Source organism: Chelonia mydas, chromosome 1, assembly GCF_015237465.2.
Source record: "Chelonia mydas isolate rCheMyd1 chromosome 1, rCheMyd1.pri.v2, whole genome shotgun sequence".
In the NCBI taxonomy this organism is placed as follows: Eukaryota; Metazoa; Chordata; order Testudines; family Cheloniidae; genus Chelonia; species Chelonia mydas.
Window position 1 is genome coordinate 321715718 of NC_057849.1, and position 25273 is coordinate 321740990.

Genomic DNA, 25273 nt, shown 5'->3' on the forward strand with positions numbered 1-25273 from the left:
TGTCAGCATGTCCCCTACCCCACTCCTGTACCCCATCTCCACAGGCAGTGCGGGGGGGGTGGGGGGGGAGATGGAAGAGGGGAACATGTTAGGGCACAGGAGTGGGATGTGCTGGCGGTTACTGCTGTGTCTGAACAAGCAGGCTTCAGATTTGTGAGTGCTGATCTACTTAAAGGGGTCTTTCACATACGCTCACAGTGTGTGTGTCTCTCTCACACACACACACACGGTCTCTCTTTCTCTCTCACCTCCCAATACATACTTTTATTATTGTTGTTGTTACATCTTGATACTTCCTGCAAAGCACACGTATTCTTTGTAATTTTATTCTTTCAAAGTGCTGTTATTTGAGTTTTTTGACGGGTCTGTGCATTTCATAATTTTTATTGCTCTCTTATGCTTAAATTTAATTCTTTGAATAGTGAGTTCTAAAATGCCTAACATGTCCTGGCTGGAGTAATAAGCCCTATGGTAACTTATTAAAAATATATATTATATCTAGGTTTTTTGTTTCTACTGGTGGCGCACATCCACACATTACCTCGATATTGGTGCACATAAAATTCATTTCACACATGAACAGAAAAAATTAGAGGGAACATTGCTGCACATATGTCCATGCATGAGAGATTGCAGATGTATATTTTGTTAGGAGTATCCTCCTGATCTGTGCATGCACCCGGACTACTCTCGTCATTATTCTGGGGATATAGAAGACCCCAACTACTACTTTTGTTCCTTCTCATCCCAATTGGCCTGAGATGGAACACTTCTGTGTCTACACTCCTTAGCTTTGGCTTTCTCATTGATGTGGACACAGCGACAAAATGAGGACGGACACATGCATGGAATTAAGTGGCAGGCCACAACTTTTATTAAACTTTTAACACAAGGGAGGGGCACTACCCGCCCATCACCCATACTCTCCTATATCAGACATTTAATTGGTTCCATTGTGGGGATTACAGGGCTCCTCCCCATATAACCTGTAAGTGGTGTCAGGGTTACAGAGCTTATCATACAACCCCTAACGTGGAGTAGACTCTCCTCAGCCTATCCCCCAGGAGTCAGCTCTGTGTGTCCTAGCACCCTTCCCCCCAAGAGACCTCAGCTTGCAATGGCCACAAGGTCTGACCTTGGCCCACAAAGACCACAACGTCTCATCCTATCAGATGAGCCCAAGGCCCATCACCAAAATCCCAGGTCTTTTACCTCTGGGAAACATTCATTTTAGTCTCTTAACTGCACTGGAAACTGGCTGCGAGTTGCAACGAGTAAGCAACACCACCCCAGTACCTTAGTTAGGCACCAGGCACATTCCTACTTAACCCACTGTGGCTTGCAGGCACTGTGAGGAAGACAAAAAACTCCCTGGTTCTCTGCCAATTGGCCCATGGGAGAAAAAAATCCTTCCTCACCCCCTAAACAGGTGGTCAGCTTGACCCAGAACATCTGTCAGGCCGGGTTCCCATTCCTAGTTCAAAGGGGTAGGGTAGGCTGCTGGATTGGAGCAAAAAGAGGCTCCACATGGCCCCTGCACTGGGTTACATTCTTGGATCTGGGCCAATCAGCACCCTTCTCCTCCAGCTGGCCAAAGGGTGCCAGAGACTCCCATGAGGAGCTACTTATTGTTCCTTGGCAAGCGACTCCCTCCCTTGCTACTGGGACTGTCCCTCTTTCACTGCCAGCCCCATGTGTTTTCCCATTTGTTGATGTGATTGGCATGGCATTTTGTAAATGCATTTAGGTAGTGTTAGGATATTTTTCTTTGTATATAGTATAGTTAGGCTTGGAAGAATTGGACTTTTATCAGTAAATGTTGGTAAACATTGGTTTCACTGTACACACACTAACAAAAATGGATTAATTGATAATCACAATTTACAGATAGGCAAAGTAAGAAAAATGCTGCTTGAGAATTTGTCATGTGTTTGATTTAAGATATTTTGACATGTTGACAATTTGTGTTTTAATAGTTACAAAGCTTACCTGTATGAATCTCATGTCTTCTGTCATTATATAATTATTGTCTGACACCCCCCAACTGTGAAAATTTAAACTGATAAGAATAAAAAAGCTTAAAAATAAACACTGATATTATCTGTTGAAATTATATTGAAAAAATCAAATTCTGCCAAGCCTGAGGAAAGTTTAATGTAAGAGTTGGCTGCTTGGCTATATCTGTAAATAGTGTAGTTTTATTTAAAGGGTTTTACTCCTCCTTGATTTTTTCCCCCTCTTTCATTTATTCTTTTAGTGAGGGAAGTTTTCTTTAATGATGCCAAAATCCCCTGGCTTTAAATTTTGTGACTTTTGTGGGAGGCTTTTCCCCTCAATGACTATTGCATCAAATTACAAAGGATGAATATAACACAAGTATGTAGGGACAAAATTAGAAAAGCCAAGGCATAAAACAAGCTCAAACTAGCTAGGGACATAAAAGGAAACAAGAAAACATTCTACAAATATATTAGAAGAAAGAGAAAGACCAAGGACAGAGTTGGCCTGTTACTCAATGGGGGGGGAAAGACAATAACAGAAAATTGGAAATGGCAGAGGTGCTTAATGACTTCTTTATTTCGGTTTTCATCAAGAAGGTTGGTGACGATTGGTCTTCTAAAATAGTGAATGCCAGTGAAAATGAGGTAGGGTCAGAGTCTAAAATAGGGAAAGAACAAGTTAGATGTCTTCAAATCACCCGGGCCTGATGAAATGCATCCTAGAATACTCAAGGAGCTGACTGAGGAGATATCTGAGCCATTAGCAATTATCTTTGAAAAGTTATGGAAGACGGGAGACGTTTCAGAAAACTGGAAAAGGGCAAATATAGTGCACATCTATAAAAAGGGAAATAAGGACAACCCGGGGAATTACAGACCAGTCAGCTTAACTTCTGTACCTGGAAAGATAATGGAACAAATAATTAAGCAATCAATTTGCAAACACCCAGAAGATAATAAGGTGATAAATAATCGTCAGCATGGATTTGTCAAGAACAAATTGTGTCAAACCAACCTGATAGCTTTCTTTCACAGGGTAACAAGCCCTGTGGGTGGGGGGAAGCAGTGGATTTGGTATATCTTGACTTTAGTAAGGCTTTTGATACTGTCTCGCATGACCTTCTCATAAACGGAAATACGACCTAGATGGAGCTACCATAAGGTGGGTGCATAACTAGTTGGAAAATAATTCCCAGAGAGTAGCTATCAGTTGTTCACAGTCATGCTGGAAGGGCATAATAAGTGGGGTCCTGCAGGGATCGGTTCTGGGTCTGGTTCTGTTCTATATCTTCATCAATGATTTAGATAATGGCATAGAGAGTACACTTAGAAAGTTTGCGGACGATACCAAGCTGGGAGGGGTTGCAAGTGCTTTGGAAGATAGGATTAAAATTCAAAACGATCTGGACAAACTGGAGAAAGGGTCTGAAGTAAATAGGATGAAATTCAATAAGGCCAAATGCAAAGTACTCCACTTAGGAAAAAAACAATCAGTTGCACACATACAACATGGGAAAAGACTGCCTAGGAAGGAGTACTATGGAAAGGGATCTGGGGGGGTCCTAGTGGGTCACAAGCTAAATATGAGTCAACAGTGTAACACTAAAAAGAAAAGGAGTACTTGTGGCACCTTAGAGACTAACCAGTTTATTTGAGCATGAGCTTTCGTGAGCTACAGCTCACTTCATCGGATGTAACACTGTTGCAAAAAAAGCAAACATCATTCTAGGATGTATTAGCAGGAGTATTGTAAACAAGACACGAGGAGTAATTCTTCTGCTCTACTCCGCACTGATTAGGCCTCAACTGGAGTATTGTGTCCAGTTCTGGGCGCCACATTTCAGGAAGGATGTGGACAAATTGGAGAAAGTCCAGAGAAGAGCAAGAAAAAAGAGTAAAGGGCTAGAAAACATGACCTATGAAGATTGAAAAAATTGGGTTTGTTTAGTCTGGAGAAGAGAAGACCGAGAGGGGACACGATAACAGTTTCAAGTATGTAAAAGGTTGTTACAAGGAGGAGGGAGAAAAATTGTTGTTCTTAACCTCTGAGGGTAGGACAAGAAGCAATGGCCTTAAATTGCAGCAAGGGCGGTTTAGGTTGGACATTAGGAAAATCTTCCTAACTGTCAGAGTGGTTAAGCACTGGAATAAATTGCCTAGGGAGGTTGTGGAATCTCCATCATTGGGGATTTTTAAGAGCAGGTTGGACAAACACTTGTCAGGGATGGTCTAGATAATACTTAGTCCTCCCTTGAGTGCAGGGGGCTCGACTAGACGACCTCTCAAGGTCCCTTCCAGTTCTGTGATTCTATGATCACTGCTTTTTCTTGTTTAGGAGAGTCACAGATCCCTGCCAACTGCTATGTCTGCAAATCGTTCTCTAAGAGAACCAAAAAAGCTCAGGGAAGCAAGGTTAAAAATGTATTTATTAGCTTGCTCCACATGGACAGCCTCGGATCTGAATCCCTCTGATCTCCTGTACGATGGACACCAGGAAAGTTACAAGACTTTCACCACTACCAACTGACTCTCTGGTACTGATTGTAAGTCAGATTCTACTGCTTACCACTCCTGCTTCTTCTTCTCCTCCTTTTGAGTCTCAGATCTCATAGTCTTCATCAGATTGATATCAAGGTGATGTCGATTTGTCTAATTTCTCCCGTTGGGAGCCATCCCCTGATATTCAGTTTGAAAGAGGATCTAGGATGTAGCACCATTCTGTAGGTGGAGTTTTCTGGCTTACCAAGTGCAATGATGCCCACCTCCTTGGGCTCCTCCTCTTTTCATATAGTACCCCTCAGTCGCCTTTTTGGAATCCCTGGGCTACTTAGAGGAAGCATTACCTCATACATCCTCATGTTCTTGGTGGGGGGTGGGTGACTCAGAGATGTCAGCTCACTCAGTCTCAGGAACGTCCAGTGCAAACCCAACAATTAGAGGAGCAGTCAGCGGAGGAAGAACATCCTACAGAGGAAGACATGTAAGTTCCACAAGCCATTGCCACTGCCACCTTCTCTTGACATGAGACAATGATTCTTTCACCACTGTCATGTCCGGACAATTATAGGATTTTTCAGGACCTAATGAAATGAGTAGCTGAGACTTCCCAGATTCTGCTGAAGTATGTTCAGGAAGCACTTCATAAACATTTAGACATCTTACATACTACCATGCTAGGGTGAAGTGCCCTGCCTGTTAATGAGGAGCTATTAGAGCCTCCTACATCTGTCTGACAGACTCCAGTAATTATTTCTCCAATGTCTAAGAGGGACAGAAAGTAGTATTTGCCATCTTAAGGGGGTGGAATACCTCTTTTCTTACCTGGTCCAAGGTTTACTAGTTGTGGTGGCCACAAATGAATGGAGTAAGCAGCACCACTTTAAGGTCTTGTGTACATAGTGGGGGAACGTGCTCTATGGAGGGGTGTGATTTCTAAAGAATACTAACATGCGATGCATTAATTGGTCTGTGTAGACCTTGCTAATGTGCTTTAACATAGTGCTGTTTAAAACAGTACCATGTTAAAGCATACTAGGGAACACTTTTAACACACACCAGCTAGGTCAACATGGACCAATTAATGTGCAACACATTATTGTACTTTTCAAATCTGACCCCTGTGTAGCATGTTACCCCACTCTATAGGCAAGCCCTTAGATGACACTATATGAAAAAGAACTGAAATGCCTGGATGAAAAAATTACTCATCTGCAAACCTACAAACTCAGGATTTCAAACTGTCAGGTTCCCAAGGCCAAAAACGATTTTATTAATTATAATAAATTCACAGACTTTATTGATAAGTTGCCACAGGAATACAGAGAGCAGTTCCAGTTGTTAATCATTGGAGGTCAGCTGATAGAAAGGTCCTTGTAGCAGACAGTGTTGTATGCTGCTGATATAGCTTCCCACTGGATAGAAATATCAGTAGTTGTGCATCAAACTTTGTGGATTCAGTCATCTGGAGGATCTTCCATTTGATGGCCCAACCTCTTCAGTGAGAAAACTGATGAGTCCCTGCACATGCTCAAAGATTTCCTATTGACACTATGATCCCTTGGCATTTTTATCCCTACAATAATGAGGAGATACAATAGATCTCAGTACTTCCCTAGACAGAGGATTATTCCAGTTACTTAATAGTACTAGAGGCCTTCTGAGCCCCCAAGGAAGTGACAAAAATTTCAGAAGCCTCACCTACTTGTCATATCTGGCTACAACTAGTAAGTCTTCCTTTTGACAATCCAGTCAGGAGCTGCGAATTGATCATTCTACCAGATCTTCCTTCTCTCTTCTTGCCTACTATTTGGGAACTGTATTTTCCTATTTTGGGAGTATAGATAGGTAACTCACGGCCAGTGTGTCCCCTGGCAGCTGGGTGTGGCATAGCAGGGTCTTCTCCTCTGGTGTCCCTGCCTACAGCCACTGTGGCCCTGTAGTCATCTACTTCTTCTCATGACATGGCACTTCAGCCAGGTCACATATAGTCCCACCCCTTCCAGGGTAAATCAAGTCCAGCAAAACAGTAGTTTAGTCTCAGGCCTGGATCCTTGCTTTCAGGGATCTTCATATCACCATCCTCAGTGGGCTGATAGGGGAACCTAGGCCCACCCTCTATTTTTGGGTTCCAGCTGGGGATCCTGTAGTAAGCAGGTAAGTTCTGGCTATTAAATCCTCCCTCAACCTGTCTCTAGTCCCTTTCTTACAGGGCTCACTCCTCTACAGATCCCCAAAGGAAAGTAGATTAGTTATGATGAACAAAGCAAATATAAAGGTCCTGCACCAGATATACCTACCCCCCAGGAAGCTCTGGCATCTAACGGTCTCAGGATAGCCTCTGGCCTAGGCCAGCCTTCCTCCAGGCTGTCGGTATGTTTCCTGTGGTCCAAACCAGGCCCTCCCACTCCTTCTGCCAGTCAGCCACTATTGAGCTGGGCTTTTTCCTCTTTTAACGCCTCCTTCTAGGCTTGACACTTCTTGTAGTTGTAATGGGGTTCGGGTTTTTGAGCCCACAGAATCTTATTAACCCCTTCCTGGCCAATATGGGGTGTATCTACTCCATCGGCGGGCCTGATGGAACTGCCTAAAATTGGACAAATGGATCCTAGCATGATATCATTTGACTACAGGATTCATTTCCATACTTACACCTACCATTCACCCACCTTCCATCTCCCTTTTCAGAGACCCTCTCATAATAAGCTTTTTTTAGAATAGAATTCTCTCCCAGTTCTCAAAGCAATAGAGGAGGGTCCTGGTCCTTACAGAGGGTCAGGCTTCTGTTCTAAGTTTTTCCTTATACCAAAGAAGATCCTAGCCCTCAGAATGCTCAACACCTTCATTTCGCATTTGAAATTCAGGATGGTTACCCTAGCCTCAATAATACTGTCATTAGATCCACGGGATTGGTTTGCAGCTTTCAACCTCCAGGATGCTTGTTTTTACATTGCCATGCATTTGGCACACAATATCAGGAGCTGTGGATGTGACAAAGATTCAGTCCCCCGGAAGAAGGGCCCCAAGAGTGTTTAGATTTACCTCACTCGACCAGGGTTGGCTGGACAGTAAAGGTGGAATGGAAAACCTGTGATCCCCAATTTGGTCCAAAGATTACTGAGGTGGTCTGTCCTCTGGGAAATTATCAGCTTGAATTTCTACCTTAAAGGACTAGATAAACAAGGAAAAAGTGTGCTCCTCCCGAGGTCACCACCGCAACAACCAGATACTTCTTCTTTCCCTCCCAGAGAAAGTGGAGTCAAAGACATTGCAGACCAGCCAGTTGGTCAGCAGATAACACCAACTGCATGACGGTATCTGAGCCAGAAGAGCAGATCCTCCTTCTTTTCCTGAATAACTTCGCTTCTTTTTGTTTCCTTAACAGATACGGGGATGCCTGCCAGGAAAGACTTGTCTTAGCCATTTTGCAGGGTGTGGGTTGGGGGTGGGGAGTCTGTGTATGACTAAATAAGCCATTTAATCATTGGTACTATATTAGTTTTGTGAGTTGATTATTTATTGTGCTTCTGCAGTGATTTGATAAATTGTTGATCTCATTGTTTTCTTGTTAGTTAACCAATTTTGATTTGTATTATTGTTAACTCCTTGATTGGATTAATGCCGTCTACATTGTAACTCAATCTGATTTTCGTATTGTTTAGTACTTTAGGGAAGTATAATAAATTAGCCTTATAGTTGTTTCTGCTTTTAAATAAAAACCATAAAACACACTGAATTGCTTTTCTCTAGGGCTGTCGATTAATCGCAGTTAACTAACGCGATTAACTAAAAAAAAATTAATTGTGATTAATCGCAGTTTTAATCACACTGCTAAACAATAAAATACCAATTGAAACATATTAAATATTTTTGGATGTTTTTCTACATTTTCAAATATACTGATTTCGATTACAACACAGAATATAAAGTGTACAGTGCTCACTTTATATTATTTTTTATTCCAAACATTTGCACTGTGAAAATGATTAACAAAAGAAATAGTATTTTTCAGTTCACCTAATACAAGTACTGTAGTGCAGTCTCTTTATTGTGAAGGTGTACCTTTCAATTGTAGATTTTTTTTGTTACATAACTGCACTCAAAAACAAAACAATGTAAACCTTTAGAGCCTACATGTCCACTCAGTCCTACTTCTCGTTCAGCCAACTGCTAAGAGAAACAACTTTGTTTACATTTATGGAAAATAATGCTGCCTGCTTATTTACATCACCTGAAAGTGAGCACAGGCATTCTCATGTCACTTTTGTAGCAGGCATGCAAGGTATTTACATGCCAAATATGCTAAACATTCGTATGTCCCTTCCTGCTTCAACCACCCATTCCAGAGGACATGTTCCACGCTGATCACGCTCGTTAAAAAAATCATGCATTAATGAAATTTGTGACTGAACTCTTTGGGGGAGAATTGCATGTGTCCTGCTCTTTTTTTACCCACATTCTGCCATATATTTCATGTTATAGCAGTCTCAGATGATGACCCAGCACATGTTCGTTTCAAGAACACTTTCACTGCAGATTTGACAAAACACAAAGAAGGTACTAATGTGAGATTTCTAAAGATAGCTACAGCACTCGACCCAAGGTTTAAGAATCTGAAGTGCCTTCCAAAATCTGAGAGGGACGAGGCGTGGAGCATGCTTTCCGAAGTCTTAAAAGAGCAGTGCTCCGATGCAGAAACTACAGAACCTGAACCACCAAAAAAAATTAAATAAATCAACCTTCTGCTGGGGCATCTGACTCAGATGATGAAAATGAACATGCATTGGTCCATGCTGCTTTGGATTGTTATCGAGCAGCCCCCATCATCAGCATGCACGTATGTCCTCTGAAATGGTGATTGAAGCATGAAAGGACATATGAATCTGTAGCGCATCTGGCATGTAAGTATCTTACAACGCCAGCTATAACAATACCATGTGGACACCTGTTTTCACTTTCAGGTGGACATTGTAAACAAGAAGCGGGCAGCATTATCTTCTGCGAATGTAAACAAACTTGTTAGTCTGAGCGATTGGCTGGACAAGAAGTAGGACTGATTGGACTTGTAGGCTCTAAAGTTTTACATGGTTTTATTTTTGAATACAGTTATTTTCTGTACATAATTCTACATTTGTAAGTTCAATTTTCAGGACAAAGATACTGCACTACAGTACTTGTATTAGGTGAATTGAAAAATACTATTTTGTTTTTTACAGTGCAAATATTTGTAATAAAAAAAATATAAAGTGAGCACTGTACACTTTGTATTCTGTGTTGTAATTGAAATCAATATATTTGAAAATGTAGAAAACATCCAAAAATATTTAAATAAATGATTTTGTATTATTGTTTAACAGCATGATAAATCGCAATTAATTTTTTTAATCGCTTGACAGTCCTAGTTTTCTCTGATCAAATGGCGATGAGGTAAAAACAACCTTAATTAAAGAGACTTTAATTAAATATAAATCATTTTACTTAGGTCCTGAAAATCTATTATTACTACAAGTGCTGACATAACTAAGTATCCTGAGGAAGTAACAGAACAACAAGTTGCATCTTTATTACATAAAATTAATGTAGCTATAGAGTCATCTCTGATTCCACCTCTCCCTTTCTGTGCACATCTAAGTAATTTATTAATATTATAATTATCTGCAAATCCTGCGGCTTCTTCCATAACATTTCTAAGATATGCCTTTTGTCTTTCTTCCCATGTTGCTAAACACTCTCTTTCAGGCCCTCATTATGTCTTGATTACTTGATTGGTTAGTCTCTAAGGTGCCACAAGTACTCCTTTTCTTTTTGCGAATACAGACTAACACGGCTGTTACTCTGAAACCTGTAACCCAGTGGTTTTCAACCTGCTGTCTGTGGACCCATGGGGGTTCGCAGACTTTGTTTAAGATTTCTAAAAGGGTCCCCACCTACATTTGAAATTTCTTAGGGGTCCGCAAATGAAAAAAGGTTGAAAACCACTCCTGTAACCAACTTCTCTCTGGTCTCCCCAATCTTCACATTGCCCTTCTCCATTCCAGATAAAATGTTGCTTCTAGGATCACCTTTCTTGTCCCTTACTCTGGCAATATCTTGCATTTCTTTGAGTCCCTCTACTGGCTCCCTGTTTGCCACTGTATCAAATTCAGGGTTCTTGTTCTTACCTTCAAGGACCTTCATAACTGTGCCCTTCCCTGCTTATCCACTCTTAACTCATTGCCACCACTCCCTCCATTCTGACAGTGATGCTAGCCTTGAATGCCTATTTGGCCTCTTCTCCCTCAGCTTTATTAGTGCTTTCTCTTACCCTACCGCCATATAATGTTCCCCTTGAACTAATCAGTAAGGCCATTGCCCTCTTACTCAGATCCCTTCCTGAGACACATTTGTGCTGCTCTTTATATGATGCTTCATTTGTTTATATTAACAAATAGAGATTTGGAGCCACTAAGTTGTACACATAACTATGTAACTTTATGATCATATTTACGATTATCCTTGTCCTTCCTCTTTCATTCTCTCTTGCTGTTTGGTATGTCCACATGTGTTTTGTTTCAGTGTAGACTCTGATCCTGCAAGCTGTCCTGAGCATGCAGACCATTATGCCTAGGGTCCTATCAAATTCACAGCCATGAAAAATGCGTCACGGAGCATGAAATCTGGTCTCCCCCCGTGAAATCTGGTCTCCCCCCATGAAATCTGGTCTTTTGCGTGCTTTTACCCTCTACTATACAGATTTCACGGGGAGACCAGCGTTTGTCAAAATGGGGGTCCTGACTCAAAATTTATGATTTTTAAAATCCTATGACCATGAAATTGACCAACATGAACTGTGAATATGGTAGGGCTCTAATTATGCCCATGCAGAGCCCCGTTGAATTCACTGGGGCTCCACACAGGTACAGCTGTCCACACATAAGTAACAGCCTGCAGGATCAGGGCTGCAGACGGTGAGCTCTTTGGAGGTGGACCATCTCTCCTGAGTGTTAGTGCCGCATCTAGCATAATGTGACCTTTGGGCATTACCATAATACAAATTGTGAATAATAATCACTTGTTAGCTTTGCTGAAAAATATTTTTTTTAAAACATAAAGATGAAATTGGAAAATAATCAAAGTTGTAAAACACAAGCATTTCCAAATAAAAAGTGAAATGAGATGCCTAATAAATGAAATAAAGACTTCAAGTTAAAGTTGAAAATCTTTGTGTATTCAAGTGTTTCTTTACACTGAAGTCTAGTAGTTATTGAGGAGTTAAAGATCATGAAAATTTCAAAAAGGTATATTGATGTATTATCTAATACGTTGTTCATTACATTCTTAAGGTGAAGCAGAAGATCAGGAGGAAAAAGAAGACACAGAAAAAGAAAACACTGAGAAAGATGATGATGTTGAACAGGAACTTGTTAACACAGACCCTACGTGGATAGAATCCCCCAAAACAAATGGCCATATTGTAAATGGCCCATTCTTACTGGAACAACAGATTGAAGATGAAGATGAGGATGAGGAAGACTGCCCAAACCCTGAGGAGTATAACTTCAATGAGCCAAATGCAAAAAGTGATTATTCTTATAGTAGCTCCTATGAACAATTTAATGGTGAATTGCCAAATGGACGTCATAAAATTCCTGAGTCACAGTTCTCTGAATTTTCAGCTTCAATGTTCTCTGGAGCTTTAGAATCTGTAGCTTGTGGTTCAGCTGTTTCTGAGGGATCATCTGTAACGGAAAGAGATGAGAGCAGCCCATCTCAGGATAGGAGCAGAACAGTTTCAGCGTCTAGTACTGGAGACTTGCCAAAAAGTAAGTACTTGCCTCCTCTTGTAAATGCTTTTGTGTATCTCAGAATTGTAGATGAAATCGTACTTTGGAATGGATTGATGGATTTAAATGTTGTATGTGTGCCATAACTCTATTTAGTGACGTGTGCATTGAGAGCTTGCTTTTTATTTGGATACTGATGAAATTAGTTTAAACTAGAATATTTTGCTTATATTATTATGTATATTATGTTAATAGTAAATTAACCGTATATTATGTTAATAGTAAATCTCAATTATAATTATTTTAAATTTAATATTTCATCCATTTGGCTGGTTTAAGTTGTCAGTTATGTCTTAATTATTGCCAGAAACCAGAATAGGAAATTCTCTTCATTTTAACTCCAGCATATTTAATGTATTTTTAAGACTAAGTTAAATTGTTGTATAGGTGCTCAGACCTACAGGATGGGGAATCATATAAGTACCTAGATAGATGTGCCATGTAAATTAAGCAGACACATGCATAGATATTTCTGTATTTTGCAATGTTTACCTTATTGTAATGCATGTTACTAGAGTCAGTATAGTTTGTGCTGTGCACTGAGATGGAGGGAGCTTGTAGGATTTCCTTGTTAACTGAGCCAGCCTCTGGGTCCATGAAACACCTTTTATTTTTTAAAACAATAATAATAAAATTAATAATAAAGTAAGTTTCTGCTCCTTTTAATTGTGAAGATTACCCCCCAAAAGTAAACCACTCACTAGGGCTGAAAGGAGGTGGTGGCGGCGAAACCCTGTGGCCCTACTTCCACTTCATTAGACTTGAGGCACTCTCTGTTCCTCTCCCTCACCACAGTTAATAAAGATGGAGTTAATTAAATTTAGTCATCGTGTCGTTTATCCTTCCCAAGATCCTTGAGCCACAGGGATGCTGCAAGAGCCACCTAGTGTTTTATTTATGGGATTCTGAGGAACCATGGTTGGGACCATTACTGGGCTGGAATGGAAGTGGAAGAAGTTAGATTTTTGGGGGGAAGGATATAGAAATGATTATTTTGGGGGGAGGTCTATTGCTGAGGGATTGTCTCATGAATAGTCCCCTGTGATGGAACGTTTTTGTGGGAGAGCTCCTTATTAAAAGTTTGGTAGTACATCATAAAGTATAGGAGCTTTACAAGTGCTCATAGTTAGTAAGCCAATCTTTTAGAAGTGATTGTTAGCAGCTGTTCACTAAAGAACGGCTCTGTTGATTCCATGGTTTTGCCTTGTTATAATACAGGATATCATATCAGCTGTACATCTGGAGTGGGTTTGCGGTTATTCCACCCTGCATGCCCTCCCCTCTCTTTTTCACCACACTTGAAATTCCCTTGCGGAAGAATCACACTTGCACTGTGACTCCTGCACATGGCACTCAGCAATAGTAGTAAAACCTGAATGGAATAAGCCTCTGGTCACTTTCACTCTAGTTTTCCTGTGCCATAAAAAGTGTTATGTGCAGGAGCAACACAGACCTAGGGAAAGATTCTGTGCTTCATCTTCTGAACTGTCTGGGGGAACACCATCTTCACAGCTTTTAGATTCTGGACTGCTCATGTTCCTATTCTGGCTCCCCAGGGCTACCTCTGGGCTGTGCAACAGTCCAGGATCTCCTGTAGTGCTCAGTGCTATGGTACTCCCCCTGCCGTGCCCCCTGTGCAAGGGGTCAGAAGATATACTACGTGGCTGTTTGCGTCTCCTTCCTTACCAAGCACAGCAGCAGTGGAGAATTGCATCTGGGCTGCTCTTAGACAGAATAGCTTTTGTATGGTCCAACGGGTGCAGGGTGTGAACCAAACCAGAGAGGGTTATTTTTTGCTGCTTCATCCAGCTCTTTTTAGTAAGCAATACTAGCAGGAGCAATAACAAGGCATGATCCTGGAAGGCAAAACTAAAGTAGGGGAGAGGGAAGAGGAAATACCAAATGAGTGGTGTCTGGGAGGCCAGCTGAAGTGAAGGCAGCATCAAGAATGAGTCCTAATAAAATACATTTTGATCCGAGTTAGAGGCAGGAGCTAAGTGTGAGCACTGGTGAGTGACTAATAAACAGACAAATTAAGAACAATACAATAAAGGTCAGACAGTTAGCTTCGTTAGCATTGAGCAGAAGACCTCAGATGTGCTTGTGAGACTTTGGAAAAACAGGTGTAGGGTCTGTATTTTCTGTATGAGTGGCTGACACAAAAAGTGCTGGTTTGGTGAGTTTTTTTACAGCTAGTTTGTGATCTGTTTTAGCAGGCTTCATTTAAAAACTGTATGGAAGGTTAGAGAACACTGGGAGGTTTGTGAATGGTTACAAGTGTTGGTGTGGAACAGAGCCAGGCATAGCAGTCTTTGAGAATAGTGAATAGCAAATAAATGAGTTCCAGAGAATATTCTGCACTTGCTGAGTTAGAGGATGATGAAACTGGGAAGAAGCAGAGAATAGTAGTCTTAACTAGTGAAGGAAAAGTAAGCATTGAAAAATGATCACTCAAGGGGAAGGAGAGAGAAGTGGTTTTGATACGTGCTTTAATAATGAAATCATGGCTCAGAATCGATGCTTAGATACTACAGTGATGGGCACTATAAAAGAACCATAGATCATTTGATCTAGATAGAGAGAATGGGATGGTACGCTGCCTCCCAGGTGCCAGGACAAGAAAAGTATAAGGACAAAAGAGATGGCAAAGAGATGGACTAGATAACTTTTAAAAGGTCTTTTCCCTCTCTAGAATCTATGCTCCTAGAGAATGCTGGTGAATTTCCACTTAATACAAATATTTGGAAACTGACACAAGAAAAAGATTTGATAGGCTCAGATGACTTTAGGGAGCGGAGAAGAGAAAACTGCAGTCTATTGATGAAGGTTTCTTGTCAGTGGTCTATTGCCAAAGGAAAAAGACCACACTGACAAATGGATGAATGAGGTGATAATGTAGAAAAGAAAGCTTTGGTTTGACAGAGCTTTGTGTAATGCCTTCTGCTAAGAGGCACACTTAGATTATATGGTCTTTACTTAAGTAAAGGAGGTACCAGTTTTCTTCGTTCAAAACTGAAAGGGCTTTAAACTATAATTTGGAACAGAGTACAGGAGAACTTCTTGCAAAATTAAAAAAAAATCTGGCATATACTTCCAGTTTGAGTAATTTAAAAAAAAAAAGAGAAAAGAAAGAAAGTGAGATGTCTGTAACATAGATGAAATCAAGATTGCACTGGGAGACAATGCTGAGTTATGCTCTCTAGATCTTTTTCAGGGTCATTGATTTTTAGGATACAGTTACCTATTCGATAGGTATGGCCTGCATTCCTTGCTCTTAGATGTATAACTTTGCATTTGGCCATTTTAAAATCATTTTGTTTGAATGCGCGCAGCTTACCAAGTGATCCAGATCACTCTGTATGACTACCCTGTATGACAGTGGATGGTGCTAGATGTTTAAGAGAAAATGTAAGAACAGGGCAATTATCAAATGATCCATTCCCAGTTCTCAAGTCTTAGCTTCTGATGGTCAGAAGTTTAGGGACCCCTGGAGCGTGGGGTTGCATCCTTGAGTATTTTGGCTAATAGCCATTGATGGACCTGTCCTTCATGAATTTATCGAATTCTTTTTTGAACCCAGTTATCCTTTTGGCCTTCACAACAGTCCCTGGCAACGAGTTCCATAGGTTGAATTTTTACTGTGTGAAGTAGCACTTCCTTATGTTTGTTTTAAACCTGCTGCCTATTAATTTCATTGAGTGACCTTGGCTTTTTGTGTTATGTGAGGGGGTAAATAAACACTTCCTTATTCACTTTCTCCACATCATTCATGATTATATGTCCCCCCCACCCTGAGTCATCCCTTTTCTAAGCTGAACGGTCCCAGTCTTTTTAATCTCTCCTCGTATAGAAATTGTTCCACACTCTTGATCATTTTGTATCCCTTCTCTGTACCTTTTCCAATTCCAATATACCAGGCAAATTGGGTGAAACAATAGTAAAGAACAACATTATCAGGGCATATCAAGTGGGGTCCTGCAGGGTCCGGTTCTGTTCAGTATCTTCACCAATGATTTAGTTAATGGCATAGAGAGTACACTTATAAAGTTTGCAAAGGATGCCAAGCTGGGAGGGGTTGCAAGTGCTTTGGAGGATAAGATTAAAATTCAAAATGATCTGGACAAACTGGAGAAAGGGTCTGAAGTAAATAGGATGAAATTCAATGAGACCAAATGCAAAGTACTCCACTTAGGAAAGAGCAATCAGTTGCACACATACAAAATGGGAAATGATTGCCATGGGAGTACTGCAGAAAGGAATCTGGGGGTCACAAGATAAATAGGAGTCAACACTGTAACACTGTTGCAAAAAAACCAGACATCATTTTGGGATGTATTAGCAGGACTGTTGTAAGCAAGACATGAAAAGTAATTCTTCTGTTCTATTCTGTGCTGATTAGACCTCAACTGGAGTATTGTGGCCAGTTCTGGAGGCCACATTTCAGGAAGGATGTGGACAAATTGGAGAAAGTCCAGAGAAGAGGAGCAAAAATGATTAAAGGTCTAGAAAGCATGACCTGTGTGGGAAGATTGAAAAAACTGGGTTTGTTTAGTTTGGAGAAGAGAAGACTGAGAGGGGACATGATAAAAGCTTTGAAGTTCAAAAACGGTTGTTACAAGGAGGAGGGAGAAAGATTGTTCTCCTTAACTTTTGAGGATAGGACAAGAAGCAATGGGCTTAAATTGTAGCAAGGGCAGTTTAGGTTGGACATTAGGAAAAACTTCCTAACTGTCCGGGTGGTTAAGCACTGGAATAAATTGCCTAGGGAGATAGTGGAATCTCTATTATTGGAGATTTTTAAGAGCAGGCTAAACAAACACCTGTTAAGGATAGTCTAGATAATACTTAGTCCTGCCATGAGTGCAGAGGACTGGACTAAGGGGAATCTCAAGGTCCCTTCCAGATTCTATGATTCTGTTAGCTTTTTTGACTGCTGCAGCACACTGAGCAGATGTTTTCAGAGAACTATCAATGATGATTCCAAGATCTCTTTCTTGAGTGGTAGCAGCTAATTTAGACCCCCAGCATTTTGTATGTATAGTTGGGATTATTTTTTTTAATTGTGTATTTCTTTGCATTTATCAACATTGAATTTCATCTGCTAGTTTGTTGCCTAGTCACCCCGTTTTTTGAGATCCCTTTGTAATTCTTCACAGTCAGCTTTGGACCTTACTATCTTGAGTAATTAATATTGTTTGCAAATGTTGCCACCTTACTGTTTACACACCTTTTTCCCGGTCATTTATAAAAATGTTGAACAGCACTGGCTCCAGTATACCTCTCTGGGGAACCCCACTATTTACCTCTTTCCATTGTGAAAACTGACCATTTATTCTTACCTTTTGTTTCCTAACTTTTAACCAGTTATGAATCCATGAAAGCACCTTCCCTCTTATCCCATGACTGGTTAATTTGTGTAAGAGCCTTTGGTGTGGGACCTTGCCAAAGACTTTCTGAAACTCCAAGTACACTGTATTCACTGGATCATCTTTGTCCGCATGCTTGTTGACTCAAAGAATGGTAATAGATTGGCAAGGCATGATTTCCCTTTACAAAAGCCGTTTGACTCTTCCCCAACATATTGTGTTTATGTGATTGATAATTTGTTCTTTACTATAGGTTTTTTGCCTGGTACTGAAGGTGCACCTGTAATTGCCAGTATCACTTTTGAAACCTTTTTTATAGATATCAGCGTTACGTTAGGTATCCTCCAGTCATCTGGAACAGAGGTTGATGTAATTAATAGGTTACATACTGAAGTTAGTAGTTCTGCAATTTCATATTTGAGTTCCTTCAGAACTCTTGGTGAATACCATCTGATCCTGGTGAGTTATTTCTGTTTAATCTATCCGTTTGTTCTGAAACCTACTCTTAATGGGAGAGTTCTGGGGCAGTTCCTCAGATTTGTTACCTAAAAAGAATGGCTCAGGTTTGGGAATCTCCTTGACATCCTTTGCAGTGAAGAGGATGACAAAAATTTTTTACAAAAAGATGAGGCACAATTTTATAATTCAGTGACTATAACAGCAAAACATTTTAGATAAGGTTGCAGGAAAATTAAAAGCAAAGGAGAGACTTTTCTTGGCTTCTAATCCAGACCCAAAACCAGAAAGTCTCTGCAGACCCCTTATATAGCAGGTGCATAGGAGGAAGACTTCAGGTCAAATCCTTGCCCCATTCCATTCGTTGGAAGTTTTGCCACAGACTTCAAAGACTCCAGGATTTTACCTGTGGGTGTTTTGATCTATGTCAGTTACCTAATGGTAAATCTATTGGTAATTTCAATCGTAATAAAACAGTGGGAGAGATGGTAAGAGGAGAAATCTGTAACCAGATAGGGGGAAATATGAAAGTTCATTGGGCATGAGCGTTAGGTTTGCACGAGCATCATCCCAGGCATAGGTACTCAATTTTAAAATTAGTGGATTAAGAGACTACAGTACTGTAGATATATTAATTCAATATTTAAGTAAGGTAACTGACACAGAACCTCACTTTAATAAATTAATTCAAAGGTCTATGAGAAGCTTAAAAGAAAACTAAGCAAAACCTAGAAAAAAGTCCAGGGCCTTAATTAATAGGCACCCCCATCTTACCTAGTTTAACGTAAACTGCACCAGGGAACTAGTACCTTAACATGACACTAATACCTTAGCAGCCTCTTAACCTTAACATTCTTTTAATGTAGTGTTTTGTGTGTGTGTGTGTGTGTGTGTGTGTAATTTCTTATGTTTTAAAAAAAGTAAACTGGAAAAGCAGAAATTCTTTGAGTGCTGGTCCCTACATGTATTGCACTGTGCTCCACGTGCCTGAGAGAATTCTTGAAAGCAATGTCTGTTGGTCCGTGCATAAGCCCTCACTCTTCTTGTGGCTCCAACTGAGGTTATAAAGGGAAGAGAGGACTGACCGCCTCTCCAGTTTCTTCTTATTGCCATATGGCTTGATTCAGAACTCCCAGTGTCCAGAGCTTTGCCTTGTTTTATTCTTTGATCTGTAAGGGGGTGTGTGTGTCTATATATATAGTAAATAGTTTCAAATTTTACTCTGTAGTTTTAGCTAAGTTTTATAGTTAGATTCCCCATTCTGCGGAAAACCCTGCCCTCTCCTTTCCCCCTCTCCCCCCTCCCCAGGCACTTATCTTTTTATGAGTACTGGACTATGCCCAGGATTCCAGGCTCCAAAATCTTTGTTTCTTGTCCATTCTCCTTCACGGTCAGTGATGACCATCAGCCTTGTCTGTACTGCCTTGGGGAAGCTCACATCACAGCATGGTGCAGTATCTGCTGCTCTTTCTTCAGTTGTACCTGTGAGGGGCAGGAACTTCACCTCAAGGAGAACCTAACATAGAAAGCCATGAGTCTGCAGTCAGACCCAGGCTGGGAGATTCTTTCCCCCCTCCCCCCCCAAGTGCACTTTCTACCACAAGGTCCTACTTAGGAGCAAGGGATTGCATTGGGGTCTTGCCAGGAAGGCAGAGAGTGCTTTCATAAATACGTGCGCAAATTCTCCTCTAATTCCACTTCAAAGAAGTTGGATGCAACTCTGCCTATGTTGAACAAGTCTTCCTTCCCAGTCCATAAGGAGTTAGAATGTCCTAAGTCTGAGGGTCATGACAAGAATGCCCAAAAATCCAGGGCTCCATTGTGTTACCTCTGTTCCCCTAAAAACCAACCCAGGGTCACACTTGTATTAGTTTTATTATGATGCTGCTGTTAAGTCAGACAGAAAAGAGAAGGAGCTTATTTATACACCGCATTCATACCCCCATGTACTCACACACTTACACAGGCGGAGGGTTACCGGAGACAGCGTGGGAAACCAAGAAGCCGAAGCATGGTAGATCTGGTGTGTCCGCCTGTGGTCACGGATCTGGGCTGGTGAGCAGGTCAAGGAGCAGCTGCTTGTGTGTGTGGCTGCTTCCTTTTTATTTTGGAAGTGGGCGCTCCTGTCACGTACACTGAGTTTTTGCTCTGTGTCCGTCACCAAGAAACGTTCCCAGTCCCTGTTCCTTTCATGCATCTTTTCTTTACAGCACTCCGTGATTGCCTTCTCAGGGCAGATTATATCAGACACACCTGGCTCTGGGCTCTTTTCTCCTTGCAGTTCCTCTCTGCCTAGTCCCCCTCACGCTCCCTTATCTTCCACACACACACTCCCTTGTTCACACACTCTCTGATTGCGCGATGGGGTATTACAAAGCTTGGCAGTTCATACAAGTGGTAACTTGAAAAGGTTACAGAGTTTGCAAAGTTTACAAAGCTTAAAAGGCTGTGCTAACAGTAACTGAAGTTACAAAGTCTGCAACAAGGTTGCAGAACTTAATGATACAAGTTACAGATCTTACAATCGCATTTGAGCGGAGGCTTTACATAACACATCAGTATCAGACCATGTTCTTGTGGCAATGATACCTATGGTTCCAACTAAGCCTAAACATTGGGAACCGCAGCACTGACAAAAAGCACCCACAGGGACCCTCAACCACCTACAGTATAGGCTCTGCCTCTTCTGACTGTGGTGCAAACTATAACTGCTGTGGCTCTGTCAGATTGTGGGGAGAGGGGTACAGGACCAGGGAGAGCAGAGACTTAGGCTACACCTGATGATATTTTTATCTCCCTGATCCCCAATGTCTATCACTGTCAGGGCTTTTCCTCATGAAGGAAGGGCCTAACTCCACCAGATAGGGTTGCCAGGTGTCCATTTTTTGACCGGAACGCCCGGTCAATAAGGGACCTTGGTGGCAGGCCTCTAAAAGTCTGGTTGGCAGGACTTGCAGGCTCCCTACCTGGCTCTCTGTGGCTCCATGGAAGTGGCGACATGTCCCTTGGCTTCTAGGCGGAGGAACAGCCACGGGGGCTCTGTGCGCTGCCCTGACTCTGCAGCTCCCATTGGCTGGGAACCGCGGACAATGGGAGCTGAGAGGCTGGCGCCTGCATGCCAAGGCAGCACGCAGAAACGCCTGGCTGCGCCTCTGCCTAGGAGCCAAGGGACATGTTGCTGCTTGTGGCTGACCGCCTGAGGTGAGCACCGCTAAGAGCCCACACCCTTCACCCCCTCCTGCACCCCAACCCCCAGCCCTGAGCTCCCTCCTGCACCTGAACCTCCTTCTGCACCCCAGCCTCTACCCCAGCTTGAAACCCCCTCCCACACTCCAAACCCCTCCAAACTGCCCAGAGCCGCCTCCTCTACCTCAAAGCCCTCATCCCTGGCTGCAGCCCAGAGCCCCTCCCACACCCCAATCTCCTGCCTCAGACTGGAGTCCCCTCCTGCACGCTGAACCCCTTAGCCCTACTCCCCATCCCCCACCTGCATACCAAACCTCTCATCCCTGGCCCCAACCCAGAGCCCACACCCCCAGACAAAGCCCTCACCCTCTCCTGCACCCCAACCCACTACCCCAGCCCAGTGAAAATGAGCTATTGAGGGAGGGTGGTGGCGAGTGAGGGGATGGAGTGAGCGGGGGTGGGGCCTCAGAGAAGGGGTGGAGCAGGGGCGTGGCCTTTGGGAACGGGCAGGGCAAGGGTGTTCGGTTTTGTGCAGTTAGAATATGGGCAACCCGACTACCAGGAGATGCAACTTATGGCAAGTGTCTGTCCCCTATTCCATCATCCAGTCATGGTTTCCCTCCAGCGGAACCATCAATAGATCCATCCCTTGCAGAACAGCCTGAAATTTTAGTCATTATCTTCCTGATCACCATCACCAGTGGTTGTCGTACTGCCATCTCCCAAATCTCTTGCAGGCGAGGCTACAACTTTTATAATATGTTGCACTAACACCACTATGCATAATTCAGTAGGGATTTCTCCCCTTTTCCTTGTTTGTATTTCCTCACCCAATTAATGTTGGGGTGCCCTTCTCCCATAGAAAAGGAGTACTTGTGGCACCTTAGAGACTAACCAATTTATTTGAACATAAGCTTTCGTGCGCTACAGCTCACTTCATCGGATGTATACTGTGGAAAATGCAGAAGATGTTTTTATACACACAAACCATGAAAAAATGGGTGTTTATCACTACCAAAGGTTTTCTCTCCCCCCCCCCCCAACCCTACTCTCCTGCTGGTAATAGCTTATCTAAAGTGATCACTCTCCTTACAATGTGTATGATAATCAAGGTGGGCCATTTCCAACACAAATCCAGGTTTTCTCCCCCCGACCCCCGACCCCCACGAATCTTGGGAGACAGGCCAGTCCTTGCCTACAGACAGCCCCCCAACCTGAAGCGAATACTCACCAGCAACCACATACCACACAACAGAACCACTAACCCAGGAACCTATCCTTGCAACAAGAAAAGGAGTACTTGTGGCACCTTAGAGACTAACCAATTTATTTGAGCATAAGCTTTCGTGAGCTACAGCTCACTTCATCGGATGCATACTGTGGAAAGTGTAGAAGATCTTTTTATACACACAAAGCATGAAAAAATACCTCCCCCCACCCCACTCTCCTGCTGGTAATAGCTTATCTAAAGTGATCACTCTCCTTACAATGTGTATGATAATCAAGTTGGGCCATTTCCAGCACAATTCCAGGTTTTCTCTCCCCCCCGCACCCCCAAACCCACTCTCCTGTTGGTAATAGCTTATCTAAAGTGACCACTCTCCTTACAATGTGTATGATAATCAAGGTGGGCCACTTCCAGCACAAATCCAGGGTTTAACAAGAATGTCTGGGGGGGGGGTAGGAAAAAACAAGGGGAAATAGGTTACCTTGCATAATGACTTAGCCACTCCCAGTCTCTATTCAAGCCTAAGTTAATTGTATACAATTTGCAAATTAATTCCAATTCAGCAGTCTCTCGTTGGAGTCTGTTTTTGAACTTTTTTTGTTGAAGGATAGTCACTTTGAGATCAGAAATCGAGTGACCAGAGAGATTGAAGTGTTCTCCGACAGGTTTATGAATGTTATAATTCTTGACATCTTATTTGTGTCCATTTATTCTTTTACGTAGAGACTGTCCAGTTTGACCAATGTACATGGCAGAGGGTCATTGCTGGCACATGATGGCATATATCACATTGGTGGATGTGCAGGTGAACGAGCCTCTGATAGTGTGGCTGATGTTATTAGGCCCTGTGATGGTGTCCCCTGAATAGATATGTGGGCACAGTTGGCAACGGGCTTTGTTCCTTCTCTTTTTGCGAATACAGACTAACATGGCTATTACTCTGAAACCTATCCTTGCAACAAAGCCCGTTGCCAACTGTGCCCACATATCTATTCAGGGGACACCATCACAGGGCCTAATAACATCAGCCACACTATCAGAGGCTCGTTCACCTGCACATCCACCAATGTGATATATGCCATCATGTGCCAGCAATGCCCCTCTGCCATGTACATTGGTCAAACTGGACAGTCTCTACATAAAAGAATAAATGGACACAAATCAGATGTCAAGAATTATAACATTCATAAACCAGTCGGAGAACACTTCAATCTCTCTGGTCACTCGATTTCTGATCTCAAAGTGACTATCCTTCAACAAAAAAACTTCAAAAACAGACTCCAACGAGAGACTGCTGAATTGGAATTAATTTGCAAATTGGATACAATTAACTTAGGCTTGAATAGAGACTGGGAATGGTTGAGTCATTATAAAAAGTAAACTATTTCCCCTTGTTTATTATTCTCCCCCACCCCCCAGTGTTCCTCAGACGTTCTTGTTAAACCCTGGATTTGTGCTGGAAATGGCCCATCTTGATTATCATACATATTGTAAGGAGAGTGATCACTTTAGATAAGCTATTACCAACAGGAGAGTGGGTTTGTGTCTGGGGGGGAGGGGTGGGGGGAAAACCTGGATTTGTGCTGGAAATGGCCCACCTTGATTGTCATACACGTTGTAAGGAGAGTGATCACTTTAGATAAGCTATTACCAACAGGAGAGTAGGTTTGGGGGGAGGGGTGGGGAGAAAACCTGGATTTGTGCTGGAAATGGCCCACCTTGATTGTCATACACATTGTAAGGAGAGTGATCACTTTAGATAAGCTATTACCAGCAGGAGAGTAGGGTGGGGGGAGAGAAAACCTTTTGTAGTGATAAACACCCATTTTTTCATGGTTTGTGTGTATAAAAACACCTTCTGTATTTTCCACAGTATGCATCTGATGAAGTGAGCTGTAGCTCACAAAAGCTTATGCTCAAATAAATTGGTTAGTCTCTAAGGTGCCACAAGTACTCCTTTTCTTTTTGCGAATACAGACTAACACGGTTGTTACTCTGAAACTTCTCCCATAGGTTACCAGGCCTTTTATTTCAAGCTTATTAGAATATACATCAGTGAGTTACCATGGCACTCTTGTGGTCAGACATTTGCAGATGATCATAACTTAAAATATCCCAAGCTAGCATCTTTTGGTTACCTGTCATCAGTTTAGTGATTACAGTATTCTGTTTTATGATCTACGGCTACTTGTGGTTAGCTGCATATGCCAAGGCTTTTGGGTCTTCTGCCTTGTTTATTTAAACCATTGTATTACAGGCCTGAGGCCTATAGGCTCATTGCTGTACTGTTTTAACTAATACCTATGCCTTACCAAGCAAATACCTACAGTTAAATCCAAATCAAGATAGTTAAATCCAAAGCTGAATGCAAGGAGATCTCACAAAAATGGCTGACTGGGCAACAAAAGAAAACAATGACAGCATAGCTGCCTGCCTCAAATGTTTACAAGACCACAGGCAGCCCTCAGCTATCCACCCCAAACGCATCGTCAAACTCATCCATTTCATCCTCACCCATAACAATTTCACATTCAACAGCACTTTGTCCAAACCGTGGGAACAACCATAGCATGCCAATATGTCAGCCTCTCTTTGGGCTACATTGAAGAACAGTTTGTGGACACATGCACCACAAAACAAATCATATACCTGAGATCATATACCTCAATGATATTTACCTGGACAGACAGGTAAACTCCCTCATAGATTTCCACTACA

At 42.0% G+C, this 25273-nt stretch overlaps 1 protein-coding gene across 17 annotated transcripts in view; it reads left to right on the top strand.

Moving 5' to 3' along the window:
* Positions 1 to 25273, top strand: part of SRPK2 (SRSF protein kinase 2) — a 311814-nt gene that overhangs the window by 228671 nt on the left and 57870 nt on the right. For all 17 annotated transcript variants that reach the window (XM_043551885.1, XM_043551812.1, XM_043551834.1 and 14 more), the window contains one exon: positions 11819 to 12298. In XM_043551885.1, coding sequence (XP_043407820.1) covers positions 11819 to 12298 — 480 coding nt within the window. The remainder of the gene's footprint in view (positions 1 to 11818; positions 12299 to 25273) is intronic.